Source organism: Malaclemys terrapin, chromosome 9, assembly GCF_027887155.1.
Source record: "Malaclemys terrapin pileata isolate rMalTer1 chromosome 9, rMalTer1.hap1, whole genome shotgun sequence".
NCBI classification, from domain to species: domain Eukaryota; kingdom Metazoa; phylum Chordata; order Testudines; family Emydidae; genus Malaclemys; species Malaclemys terrapin.
In genome coordinates this window covers 22,376,688-22,390,736 of record NC_071513.1, presented here as the reverse complement: position 1 = coordinate 22,390,736, position 14,049 = coordinate 22,376,688, and the positions used below count along the sequence as shown (strand labels likewise).

Genomic DNA, 14,049 nt, shown 5'->3' with positions numbered 1-14,049 from the left:
CATCAGTTTTGCTCCTTTTATACCCCAATGAGCACAGACAAGGAAACCAGATGAATAAATTTTTCTTGATCACAGTTTTAAAGATGTTTCTCCAGATCAAAACAAAAATCTCTCTCAAAAAAATAAATGGCTCCTGGGGAGTGTAAAAGGAAAAGCACTGATCTAGGCGCCTTTCTGTGGTCTCCATGTCAAAATTCTTTGGTTACTAGTCTCAGGCCCTGCAGGAGTATGAAATAAGTAATTTACAGGGCAAGCTCTCTCATTTGCTTCATACTGTACATCAGCAATAGCTGCAACCAGGTAACAGAAAATAAGTGGTCAGATCCCAGAGTTACTGTTGATAAAATATGAAAGAGAAGAACTCCAAAACTGTTCTGAGCCTGCAGTACTGAGCAGCAGAAAAAGATACACACCACAGACCATACAGCTGCTGAATTTTTAAATGAATTTTCTGAACTGCCTCTCTAAATTGGGTGTGAATGGTGCACTGCGGGAAAATAAAATTGGTAAGTGCCTGATCGAAAGAACTTATAATTCAGTGTATTTACACAAACAGTTGAGAACTAAGAGTTAAAAAGAAATACTTCAAGATTTCCAGTGACAATCTGAACAGCAAAAGCAGAGTTCAAATGCACTGTTGTGTCCTGTCAACATGTATTTAGAACCCTGTATCTAATATTCCCTGTTTTTAGTAGTCAAACAAAGCTACACAGATGTATTATTTTGCACTGTGTTATGCAAGGGTAAATTTTCAGAGGGTCTTAGGCATGGCCTCCCTTTTTGTGTGTGCACTTTGCTACCACTGCTCCATAACAGAGCCCTTGTGAGACGTTATGTTGAGTAACGGGGGAACTTTTGCTAATGGAGTTCAAAAAAGGTCAACAAAGAATTAGGCAGAGTTTGGGAAGGGAGGGGAAGTGGAGTCACAAGACAAATATGGGGCAGAGATGGAATGTCTAATGTGAACAGGGTTATAAAAGTGGAAAATAGGAGACTTATGGGGGATTTTAAGATACCTAAGGATGGTGCATTAACAAAAAAATCCAGTGGCATCTTGCTCACCATATAAGATAGCTATATAAGTTGCAGTCGTGATCTAAAACTGAAAGTTATGCTAATGGGAGTTCTTAGGATGGGCAACTATGCCCAGAGGGTTGCTAGAAGGTGGAATAAGCTGCCAGTGAAAGAATGAGAACAGCTAGTATTAAAGAATTTAAGACTGCTCTAGAGATTCACTGAAGGCCTAACCTACTCAGGCAAAACTAATGAAATCGTTCATGGAGGTTATTCATACCACAAGATCAAGGATAATCTAAGTGAACCTCTAATTCCCGCCATCCTAATTTATTTTCATGCTTTATATTGATTTGGGCATCGTGAAACCATGTGGCTAAACACACAACCCTGGGTACACTGATCTGATAGCTACAGTACATAGTATATGTAACAACTACATACCTATAGTTTGTTTAAACAGAACATCAAATCAACCCCATCAATAGATTTTCTTTTACCAAAAGGGAAAAAAATGCAACACCAAAGTACCATTCTAATGTCTTAACAAGCCACTGAACTATTAGGCAGTGATCTCCTTCATATACACATTTGATAGACAAATGTCTTCCCAGATCCTCAATTGCTGTGGAAGGCCCAAACGTGCTGAAAACATGGAGGTTGCAGAGGCCAGCAGGTCTTCAACTCATGTGGATCCATTGGCTACACATCCCCGGTGAGGGATGATGGAACGCGCTACAGCTGTCAGTAGAAGCCATGATGGTGATCATAGACTACTTAGTGGTCATAGTTGTGCTGCCCACATGCCTTGCTTGGAGTGAGCAGAAGGATTTCATTGCTTCCTGCTCCCAGAGATCTCCTCTGCAAAGCCCCTTTCCTTGGACTTCCTATTAGTATCAGACTTTCACCCAGAGATAATCTCAATGAGATAGTGACATTCCTTTTCAGGAATCGATAGAAAGTGACAGCAAATGCATCAGCAAATTCAGAAAACAGTCAAAATATTATCTTAATTGACATTTTATTCCAGTTTTATTCTGTATTTTGTTTTCTTTCTCTTTCTAAACATCCACCACAGACAGGTTCTATGATTAATTTAATGCCATTTCTTGTCCTATTGGCATCCTCAGGGTTACTGATTTATTTCAGTTCATATTCTCATTATTTCAGTTCTATAAATGCCCAGTTTCATTTTATTCCTTTTACAGTTACTCTGCAACCTTCTCTTTCTCTCCTCCACCTGGGGCTCTAGCTTTCAATTTAACAGGAAGCAGAAGGTAAAGATTGAGCTGAAGCCCAATAATTACACCTCCCCACCCAGAAAAACAGAACCATCTATTTTTTGTACAGATGGAAGAAGCAGTGAGCTGCTCTGAAATCCCATAAGCAAACCCACAAATACAATAGTTATTGCTTGTCAGAATAATAATAAAAAAAATGTCAGCTTCCATAATTTGAAAAATGTATTTGGTTGGACTACACTGTATTGCAGCTTTTGCATTCAGGAAGGACACAGAGCAGGACTGTCAGCTGGAATCCTGTGCTCTGGGAATATCTGGTTCTACCTGCAGGAATATTTGCCCACTGATCAGTTTGTCACTAACAAAACAGTTCTCATTAGTAGGCATTAGGCACATGAGTGTCACCAGAAGATTTTTGCCAGCTCTTACATTCTTTGATTAATGCTCATCATAACCAGGCTCTACACTTTCTGACCTTTCTCATTCAGTCTTTGCCATATACTCCTTGGATCCTCTGAAAGCTTGGGGAGGTTTTTGTGTATTTCTCCTATGAGTGTGAGCGAGTCCTGAAATGAAAGAAAACTGCAGTGAGGCATTTTATTTTGGACTCCTACCATCTGTCACATACTATAATGATACAGGCCATCTTAAGGGCCAAATTATCCTTTGTGCAGAGCTACCCATAGAAGGGCCAGCAAATGTAATGAGTTACAGCTCACAATATCCTGCAGAACATTGCATCAGAGAACGAGGATTCTCCCTACATCAGAGTGTGCAGGATGTGAGAGCCAGCAAACCAGAGAAATCCCAGGGATCTCAGGACATCTGAGATGGGCAGGGGCAAAGAGGCTCACTGCCTTTATTCAGTTCCCTAGGTGCACGCCCATGCTGTCAGGGCCTAGAGCAACCCACTCCAGAAGGCTTTCCTAGCATGAAAGTAGGAATCCATGGGACAGAATGCTAATCGGGTCAACATTATCTTTCAAGAGGAAATCCCTTTTGATCTGTCGATGCTGCTGCAGACCAGCCATCTCCCCAGGCATAATACAGAAACAAAGAGTCTGAACAGCAGAATATGGGGTTGGAAGGGCTTCTTCCTGACAGATAGAAAGAGTATGTTGCAGAGCCACTCTTCCTCCTCTTTCCCTGAGTCTATGGCCAGTTTTCACTAGGTCTTACTCCCCTCCATTGCATTAGGTACTCATGAACCTTGATGATGAGCATGGTGTAAATACTTAGGTTAGAATGAAGAGTAGTGGGAAAACCAGCAACTACAAAACTCGCTTCAGGTACAAAACAGGGTGATTTGAGAATCCATAAGATAAGGGATGAAGTGTGCATGCCAAGCAGGAGAATATTGTAAATGAAAAACTTCTGCATTCCATATCTACAATTCACAAGGTGGCTGCCATCTTGAGCTCATTGAAGCTGTAAGGAAAAATAGACAAGGTTTCTATCTGAAACCCCATGAGAACGCTTTTTATTTTGATGAAATTCAAATGGCAGCACCATAATACAGTCATGGTTAAGAAAGAGCAGTAGGAACAGCCTCTGCGACAGTAAAACTGCCTCTGCATCCATGCAATGTGGCAGTCACCTTGCACCCCAGTCCTTGAAAAGAGAGAAAATGGGATGGAAGCCTGTGTGGATGTAACCAGCAAGCATCATATAACAATGATATAATTTACTATGTTCCTGGCTAGCCAATCAGAAAACAGATCATGGGAAATCAATCCAGACACGCCCAATATAAAAAAACCTCTGGAAAATGGTGATCCAGATTTTCAGCTGATGTAAATCAGAGTAGCTCCATAGATATGATCAGCACAAGGTGAGGATCTAACCCCATGCAGGTTAGTAACGACATGGGGCCAGATTCCATCCCAACTCACATTACATGCAGGTCTATGCGACTGCATGGTCATAAATTAGGATGCAATTTAGCTCACGGATTCCTCAACTGCAAGTGTGTACAAAATGCACTGGAGTGTTTGTTTTAATAACATTTGCTTACTTTGACATAAATCTGTTCTTCTAATTTATCTTGGAGTAAAGCTTTCTCCACTAAAGTCTTCTTTTGTCTGAGAAAGGTAATCTTGGCCAGTTCTGTCCATTTTTTCTTACAATCATGGCATTGTGAAGGCTGGTGTAGTTTAGTTTCTTTCACCTGTAAAATGAGAAGTTGAAAAAATGAACGAGTAACATATATCTTAGCAAGGTGATCGCTTCTATTAAAAAATAACAAATAAAAAATATAGATATATATAGCTTTTGAAGAGAAAGATTTGCTCTTCTAAGGAGCCATAAATTATTTCATAATCTTTTTCACAATATCATCTTGATGAGCTGGTCTGAATGACTTTTACACTAAACTACATTTGCTTTCCCCCATGTGCTACCATTTCTAGCAGCAGTAACTTTGTTTCATTTAAGGTTAATCTGATTTTTTTCAGCCATCATATCACTGACTGGTAATACAACAGATTTTTCTTGTAGCAGGCTAACTGAAACTACATGCCATCTTTTAAAAGATAATAAATATCTTCACAACTTTTAACAAGAAAAAGAACCCTAAAGCGATATTGGTTCAAATATGTACATACAGTTCTGAATTAAAACCAAAGTAAAATTGAACAAGCAGTTTCCTTCAAGTGTTGAATAACAATATTTATTAAAGTGTGTTAGCTTATTTACCACAAAACCTTGAGTGTGCTTAAAGGCTTTATACAAATCTCAGGATATACATCTATATAGGATTTGACTCTGATCTCACTTACACAGATGTAAATCAGGACTAACTCCATGGAATTACACCAGAGTAAAACCAATGTAAGCGAAAGAAGAGTCAGGCTTATAGACTGTTACAAATTTATCAATAGCTGTTTTTTATTACATTTTAGTGTAGTGAAAGGAGGTAAGTAGCTGTAATTTCAAAACTGTTAAAAAAATGAAGCTCTCGGTATCCCAGGACTGAACACCAAAAAGGAAGAAACAAGTGAAAAAAAACAACCCCACTATTCTCTGCTCACTTGGCGCAGGGTTAGCTGATGAATGGTTTAACAATTACTTTTACATGCTGTATGGCAGTAAATTAAAGCAAATGTATGTGGTAGTAACTGAAGCAAAATACATGACTGCAGTTATTATTCACCACTCATTTTTTGGTTCTATCAAAATTATTCTCCGATGCAGACATGCTGTACCCATTTCAAATGAGGCACAGACACTTTCCAACACCAAGATTTATGGGTAAAGGCATCTGTAGGTGATGACTGTCACAGTAACATATTCAACCCCCCTTACAAATACAAAGTTAGAATTCAAGGATCATTGGAGAATAAACAACAGTTTTGTGATTCCTGACACACACACAGTGGAAAGAGGCGTTGTTTGTCTCAGTCTGCCTGTCCTATGGGAAAGGAGCACTGGGCTGGCAGAAAAGAAAAGCCCTTCAAACTGTTAAAATGACACATGCACATCTTACCAAACTCACTGATGCAACCCAGATTCTATCAGGCACATTTTATTCTTTAGGCAAGTGTTAAAAATTAAAGGTTGGCCAAAAAAAAAAAAAAAAGGATCAGGCATTTAGGAATGTTTCTATTAAAATATGCCTAAACACTTCTTGGTTTTCGTGCAAAACAGTGACAAATAAAAGCCAACAATTTTCCATGTAATCTTAGCTTAAAAGGTATTTTGCTAATGTGTCATTCACAGTGACGGGCTAAAGCCATACCTATGTGCTAAAATATTTTACCTTTGTCTCCGTGGATATTATCTTTTTTATCTAGGAACACTGATGTCAGTTTTCCAATCAAAAGCTAAACCATGCTACAGGCCAGATACATCCACGGCCAAGTGACCCTAAGGTGAAGATCTATCCAGCAATATTTACCCTTCTGAAAAAACACTCCCCTACTGCCCACATTCATATATTCCCTAGAGAAGCATGACCTCAGGAGAGACCAGGGACTGCAACCGAGAACAGGCATAAGGGGTGAGCTTTTTTGTGCCCTCCCTTCTTGCAACCAGGAAACATCTGGCCCAAAATGTATTATATATTTACACATATTTCTGGTTTTGTGCTGGTGTCCGGATAGCCACTCCTAATTCCAGACTACAATAAAGAGTTTATACAAAAGGGGAGAGGAAGGGCTCTCATATTTTACTCTCCCAGGCTGCCCTGGAGGCTTCAGTCATCCACCACTTCTTTTGACTGCAATCCTGTCAACTCTCTGTGGCTGAAGTAGCAAGACAGCTTCTGACCTCTTTTGAGCAGAGCCAATGCCACTTTGTACATTAACCAACGGGGGCACTGTTATAGTGGGGATGCCAAACCTCCTGGACAGTGAGCACGTTTCTCTGATGCTGCCCCCAGACTCCACAAGTCACTTCCAGAACAGTTCTGCACACAAAAGGGCAAGGGCAGCCTGACAAGCATTACTTACTACTCTACTCCCCAGTTAACCTAACGGTCATAGAGGTTGACAATAACTATCCACCCCTGCCTCTGTGAATTACTCATATCGTATATAATGTCGCAATGAAAAATCAGAATTTTGTCAGTAGGCATCATTTTATATAATTTTGCTATTTATTAAAAGCATTTCTGCAGCATGGTCTTTAATGAGAAAATCAGAAACACAAATCCTGCAGTCCACACTAAGGCAAAACTCACAATGAAGTCAATGGGAGTTTTGCATGAGTAAGGACAGCAGGATTTGGCCCATATAGTTTCAATTTTTCTTTAGGAGCCCTCCAAACCAACCAACCAACCAACAAACAAACAGGCATGATTTATGTTTTGGTTACAGTACCTGTTTCATTGTCTCACTGATATTTTTCAGATGGATTCTGTTCACTAGCTGATCAGATATAGTACAGTTCAAGTCACCTGTCACTGGCTTCTCTGAAGTGAATCCATGCTGCAGATCTTTATGTTTGCTGCTGTTTGATTGCTTAGAGTTCAGCTGATGATGGATCTGGCTTATCTTAATGGCGCAAAAAGACTGCAGAGCATCCAATTCTTCATCTGATACTTCAGTAATTTCTGTCAACAATGCATCATCAAAACAAAAATCGCAATTACTATATCAGAGAGGAGAAGAATCTCAAGTCTTCTATTGTGACCTCTTATCATGTGGTTAAAAAACCCTGCAACATCAGGTATGAAGGTATTTGCATTCATAATAGCAATGCAACATTTACATGTAAATCTGGTATAATCCATTTAGAAAAATGCAAAGTATAAACACCTCTATGATGCACCAAAAAGGAAACACAGTCCAAAAAGAAGGGGATAGGATAAAGATCACATGCAAAGAAAGTACTTGATGTAGAGCACACAAGACAAATGCAGATTTACTAAAGAGAAAAAGTAAATGTGGTAAATAAAACAATACAGAAGTTACCCTTAGTTTAGACACTTAATACATTAATGGAGACCATATGATTGCTTAATTTGGATTTAACCCCTTCTTAGCAGGAACTGCAATCTGCTAGAGCAAAATTCATTAACATTTGAAGTCAGAACTCCAGATCTGATTGCAAACCACACACACATTTAGTAGTTACAGTTCTATTAAAAGCTACTGCTGGAAAACACTTAAAATATATTATATAATCTACAGTTCATCCTCACACATTTTTTTTAAAGGACAATGTTATTTCATTAGCAAACACTTTCCTCCCAAGTTTCAATGCTCATCTAATACATTCTTTATTTGGTTCGGTTTAAACATCATCTTTCACTCTCTCATTTCCTTCTTCCTTTCAGGTGGCATTTAATAATAAATAAAAAAGTGAGAAATTACAATTAAGATAGTAGCGTAATAATGAATTTAAGGCCAGACCCAACACCCATTGAAGTCACATGAGTCATTCCATTGACTTCAATGGGCACTGGATCCAGCCCATAAAGAACAGATAAAATGAGTAACAAATTTCTTGTGGTTACTAGTTGCATATTTCGTTAGCAGCATGCTTTGTTGAGTGATGGCTCCATGCAGCTTTCATCTGTTGCACTGTTTTTAAGTGTTTTATGGAGGATAAAGAGTATTTCTCTATATCCACATTCAACTTGCTTTTGCATGATTGCCAAAACCCAACTGCATGTGCTTAAATTCATATTATTCAGAAATATCAAGCTGTGCCCTGCCAAGTCTATGTGACAGTGTAATTGTACCACTGTAACAATTCCCTCCTATAGGCTGTTCCCCTCCTTTGTCGTATCTTGTCGAAAATTTGATCGTAAACTCTTCAGGGCAGACACCAGGTCTTCCTCAGAGACAAACACCAAGATTCCAGAGCTACATCCTAGCACCTCGCACAGTACTGCTCCAATTCTGTCTGGTGCCTTAGGGCATCCCCACAATACAAATATTAAAAAATAATAAGCTAGCGTACAAAATTCCTCTTAAATATGTTGTGATGAATTTAATGTGATGTCTACAAGATGTAGCTCTGGAATCTTGGAAGGAAACAGAACATCCTTTCAGAAACGCAGCCTTTCTTTATAAAGAGCAAGCGATCTATATTTAAGATTAAGTGAAGTTGAAAACAGTAAGCCTTGCTTTATGGACGACAAGGAAAGCGAGTGAACTGTAACAGCCACAGTTCAGAATCAATTATAGCACGGTAATTTATTCCTCCTTATGACTTGGTGTATCAATTCCACTAACGACAAAGCAAGACATGGTATTACCTCGTATCCCACTTACATGAATAAGAATGAGCCATACTTTAAAAGCAATACAACAAAATTGCCTTTTTCTTAGTTAAGATCACAGAGGTTTGACTGGAAAAGATAATTGCAGCCATCAAGTCCTTTCCCCTACAAGTGCAGCACATAGGCCATGTTACAAAGTTGGACTGATACACTGGAGAGGCATCGAGTTTTAATTACACTAATCAACTGTGCACATGTTCACATGTACTGCTCTCAGAATGGATAAAGCAAAAAAGAAAACTACTACTGCAAAAATTCAGTACTTGAGTTTTATTTATTTCACAGAGATACATATATACAACATACTGTGAGGAATCACAGGGCTCAAACCCGAGCCCACAGGCAGCCCTCAGGCAACAACTGCCACCCAGTAGCTCACCTGAATAACTAGGGAAGGGTCCAGGGAAGGACTAACTCACAGAGGGCCCCATCTCCAAATCTCCTGCTTGGGGGAAATATCCAGTCCCCCGACTGGCTAAGGAGTACTATATAAACCAGGAAGTAACAGTAGGAAATTGTCTGCACAAGAAGAAATCTTTGGCTGGCTGCGATGTTGGACGCTTCCTGCTTACCTGTCTCCTGAGCCCTCCCTTCCTATCTGCTTCTGTTTCCTGCTTCTCTGCATGCTCCTGGTTCCAGTCCCCCATTCCAGACCCCCATCTACTCCCAGTTCCTTACTACTGCGGGCCTCTGCTCCTCTGCCTTACCGCAATGCTGTCTCTGGCTCTGACCCCTGGCTCAGCACCTGACTCCGACTCTGACCTTTGGCTTGGTACCTCACTCTGTCTTTGGTTTTGACTCTCTGCTCTGACCATTAGGCTTGACCCACACATGCCCCGGTCATTGAACATACTTTTTTTAACGCATGTTAATAAGGAACTTAATGTTTTTTTACAGAATCCCAAGTCAATAACAGATATTATGTGCAGACTTAAAAATTACAAATGAACACAGTCGAAAACAAAACAGTTGAAAACTCAGCTCTTCCTTTGATTATCTACCAAGACTCTGACAGTATCATAAGCACCAGAAACAGCATAAGGAATTACAGCACTTTCAGCCATGTTTGGAATTAATTCTACCATAACCTGATGGAAGGAGAAACACAAAATCCTGAATGAAGTTTCTGAAAAGTAAAAAGTTCTTCAGGTCACTTTTAAGCAACTTCTCCCTAAGTCTATGTATCTATTCTTTAATTCTCAGACAAGCACAGAAATTATAGGAAGATAGGAAATACCAAGTCCGATCAGGTCCCCCTAATCTGGTGTTCTGTCTGCTAATGTCAAATGATTAACAGGAAGCTGCAAGTTTAAGGTTGATTTTGAGCCATCATGCTTAAGGCTTAAGCCACTAGACCAAATTCTGGTCATGATCCTCAGAATCGCTGTAGGTGGTCAGCACCGCTCAGGCTCAAGCTCCCTAGAAGGGTTTTCTGTTCCAAACCTAGTTCCTCTTAAAATCAAGTGAGAGGTAACTTCACAGAACCTCTGAGGATTGGAGCAGTAGAGGACTTTCTCAGGCAGGGCTTAGGGACAGAAACACAGCCCATACACTTCTGAACATTTATTCCCTGTCCTAGTAATAGCTGGTACATCATCTTTGCCAATATCTATTTATATACTAATCTGTGGGGTTAAGGGGGAGTCTTCTTTTTTCTTTGTCTTTTTTTATGGGCATGTAAAATATATATTTTCATTATCATGTTAAGGCTGGGCAAAAAGATTCTGTGCATAGGCTGGTAAATATGCGCCACTTTGCAAGGCTGCCCTAAAAACTTTCACCTTCCTTTTAAAAGGAATTTTCTAGGTGGGAGGTTGTGCATAGAATCATTGTCAAGCAATGACTAAAATCATAGCTTGGCAAGTTAGGAGTTAACATACAGCATGAATGTATATGGCTCATTTGAATTAAAATGGAATTAAATGTATTCTGAAACAGTACCTTCCATATGCCAGTCTATCATAGCACTTTACCAAGTTATATATTAAATTTTAATAAAATAAAATATAGGTGTTCATTCCGCATCTCACCCCATTTTAAAACCAGCCTAACTTCATTAACTTAAATGGCATTACATCTGATTTGCATCAGCATATGTTAGTTCAGACTATGCAAACACATCAAATGCCATGAACACAGCAAAAGCTCATGCTCACCTTTGGCCTCTTAGAACCCTCTAGCAGCAAGATCCAATGGTTGGAAGTTGAAGCTAGACAAATAGGGATGGAAATAAGGCATAAACTTTTAACAGTCAGGGTACTTAACCACTGGGATATTTACCAAGGGTTGTAGTGGATTCTCTATCACTGGCAATTTTTAAATCAAAGCAATGTTTTTCTACGCTCTAATTCAAAAAGGAATATTCAATGGCCTGCGCTATGCAGGAGGTCAGACTAGAGATGATCACAATGGTCCCTTCTGGCCCTGGAAACTATTAATCTAGAAATAAGAATCAAATTTATTGTGAGAAAGAATGTTGGCAAGGGCTGTGAGATTGTCCCTTATTCTTTTAAATAAGCAATGGGATCTTCAACTCTCAGATGCACAACATATCATAAGTCACTGATTTAATGTCTCGGCAGACACAATCAATGTCAGACTATTTTTTTAAAATGAACAGTTGGAGAATCTTGGACTCAAATTTTACTGAAACAAGAGGCAGCTAATAAAAAGGAATGAGTTAAGTTACTACACACTGTAAATTTGTAAAAACGGGTATTCCATACCATTGTACATTGTTATTAATCTCTAATCCTTTCAGATTCCTGCATATATGTACAGTATTTGCCTGTCTATCACATGCTAAGAAAGGGCATACACAGAGTGTTTGGTTTTAATACAGTTTTCTTCTCTGTCTTCTCTCTCTTCTTTCCATCTTTGGGCTAGACATGCTTGAATGCTCACTCTCCATTTGCAGCGGCAGACGTAAATGTCACTGTATCTCTCTACAGACAATCCCTGACAGTGCTGATTATTGTTCCAGAAACATGCTTCACTGATGCTTGGTTTCCCAGGACCCTGCATGTTGGGTCATCCCCAAGTTCTTATTTTCAGGGGCTCGGAGAAGGGCATCAAAATAGAACTGTATTTTACATACTTATAATATCATAAAACATTGAACATTAGGGAATTCAAGCACAACAAACTGAATCACCCAGCCGCTCTCATTATAATGGCATTGAACACACACCATGTAGATAAGTAAGTCGCTGTGTTTATATTTTAAACCCTGCTTTGTGGTTTATAACTCACTGACCTACATGGTTTTTGCTTTCCACATGTAATTCCCTTCCCCCCCACCCAAAAAAGAGTTTGAATGTTATATAAGTGAAAATAAAATAAAAAGAAATGTCTAGTTTTTCAGTGTTTGATTTATTTTGCACTTTTTATTATTCAAATAAAAACTTTGATTTAATACTAGAAACTTGGCAAGCATTTTGTTGTTATTTTGTTCTACCAATTTCTGGTATTTTAAAAAGAGAAATTGTAAAATGGGTAAAGGAAAATTAATTGTGAAAACCAGCACCCATGCTTGAATGATAAGTGCTGTTCAGAAGGATTTTAACTCTGCATATCAAGATCGATTTTCAATATTGTCTAAATATGCAGACAGTTCAGATATGGATTAACAGGCTGCGTGCCTAATAGGCAAAAAGGGAGTTCACAATATTTGTGTATACTGTATAATACAGAGTAGCTACAGGCTAGCTGATAAATCAGGTTACTATTATTAAATATAAGTATTTGATCATTTGGAGCCACATCTGGTAAGGTGTGAATGCCTCCTGCCTGGTTAAGTTAAGACTGCTGTCAACAGGAATTGAGGGCACTCAGCACCTTGCAGGATCAAGGTCTTCCAGATGAGACATTACAAAGGTATTTGTCTTTGCTTTATTAGCTCTCCATGGACATTAAAGCTTTAATAGCACTTTTCTTAAAAGGGTGAGGGTTTATAGATTCATAGATTCTAAGGGACAACTGTGATCATCTAGTCTGAGCTCCAGTATAGCAAAGGCCATAAAACTTCTTCATTACCCTTTATCCTGCAGGGTTGTGCACTAGAAATTTACCTCAGAGGTGGCTAGATTTCAGTGGCATAGTACATATTTGTGAAGTGCTTTGGGATCTCTTTGGAGGAAAGGTGCCTGTGGTGGGGCGCCTGCCCCACCCCCATGTGAGAGGGGGCTAGAGTAGGCCAGAGTGGCTGTGCAGGTCGGTAGCCAATCAGGGAAGGGCCTACTGAGAGCCAATCAGGGCTGAGATTAGAGCCAGCCAATCAGGGCTAGGCTAGGCCCTATATAAAGGCTGCCCAGGTGCACAAAAGGCAGTCTGTCCCAGACCTTTGTGGGGGAAGGTCTGTCTCCAGAGCAGGAGACCAGCACCTCGAACAGAGCAGTGCTGGGCAGGCTCTGGGGAAGCATAGGAAGGTTCTGGCCCAATACCTACCAGACTGTGGGCCCTGATAGAAAGGGCCTAGAGGGTGCAAGAGGCCAGATGGGAAGTGGCCCAGGGACAGTTAGACAAGGGGAGAGGAGGGCAGGGCAGGGAGGCTGCCACTAGAGGGTCCCTGGGTCAGGACCCAGAGTAGTGGGTGGGCCTGGGTTGTTCTCCTCTGCCCCCCCCCTTGCAGGGCCGGCTCCAGGTACCAGGCAACCAAGCACGTGCTTGGGGTGGCACCTGGTAAGGGGCGGCCAATCTTGAGGTGGCGGGGGCAATACAGAGCAGCGCTTGGCGGGGGGTGTTTGGTGGTGGTGCTCTGTGGGGGGGTGTTCAGCAGTGCGGCGCTCAGTGGGGGGTGTTTGGCAGTGCTCTGTGTGGGGGGATGGTTCAGGAGTGCAACGCTGCGCAGGAGGTGTTCAGCGGCGTGGTGCGCCACAGAGGACGGGGGTGTTCGGCAGTGCGGCGGCACTCGGTGGGGGTTGTTCAGCGGCGTGGCGCTCGGTGGGGGGAGTTTGGCGGCGCAGCACTGGGGGCGGTTATGGCTGGGCGGCGCTTTCTTTTTGCTGCTTGGGGCGGCAAAAAAGTTAGAGCTGGCCCTGCCCCCTTGTACTGCATCTGACCCCGCAG

The 14,049-nt window shown here is 40.7% G+C and overlaps 1 protein-coding gene across 1 annotated transcript in view; it reads right to left on the bottom strand.

Annotated features, from left to right (window-relative positions):
* Nucleotides 1-596: 596 nt before the first annotated feature.
* Nucleotides 597-14,049, bottom strand: part of C9H8orf48 (chromosome 9 C8orf48 homolog) — a 40,118-nt gene continuing 26,665 nt past the window's right edge. The window contains exons 4-6 of the mRNA XM_054040503.1: nt 7,073-7,305; nt 4,270-4,422; nt 597-2,821 (exon numbers count right to left, since the gene is read on the bottom strand). Coding sequence (XP_053896478.1) covers nt 2,717-2,821; nt 4,270-4,422; nt 7,073-7,305 — 491 coding nt within the window. The 3' untranslated portion in view covers nt 597-2,716. The remainder of the gene's footprint in view (nt 2,822-4,269; nt 4,423-7,072; nt 7,306-14,049) is intronic.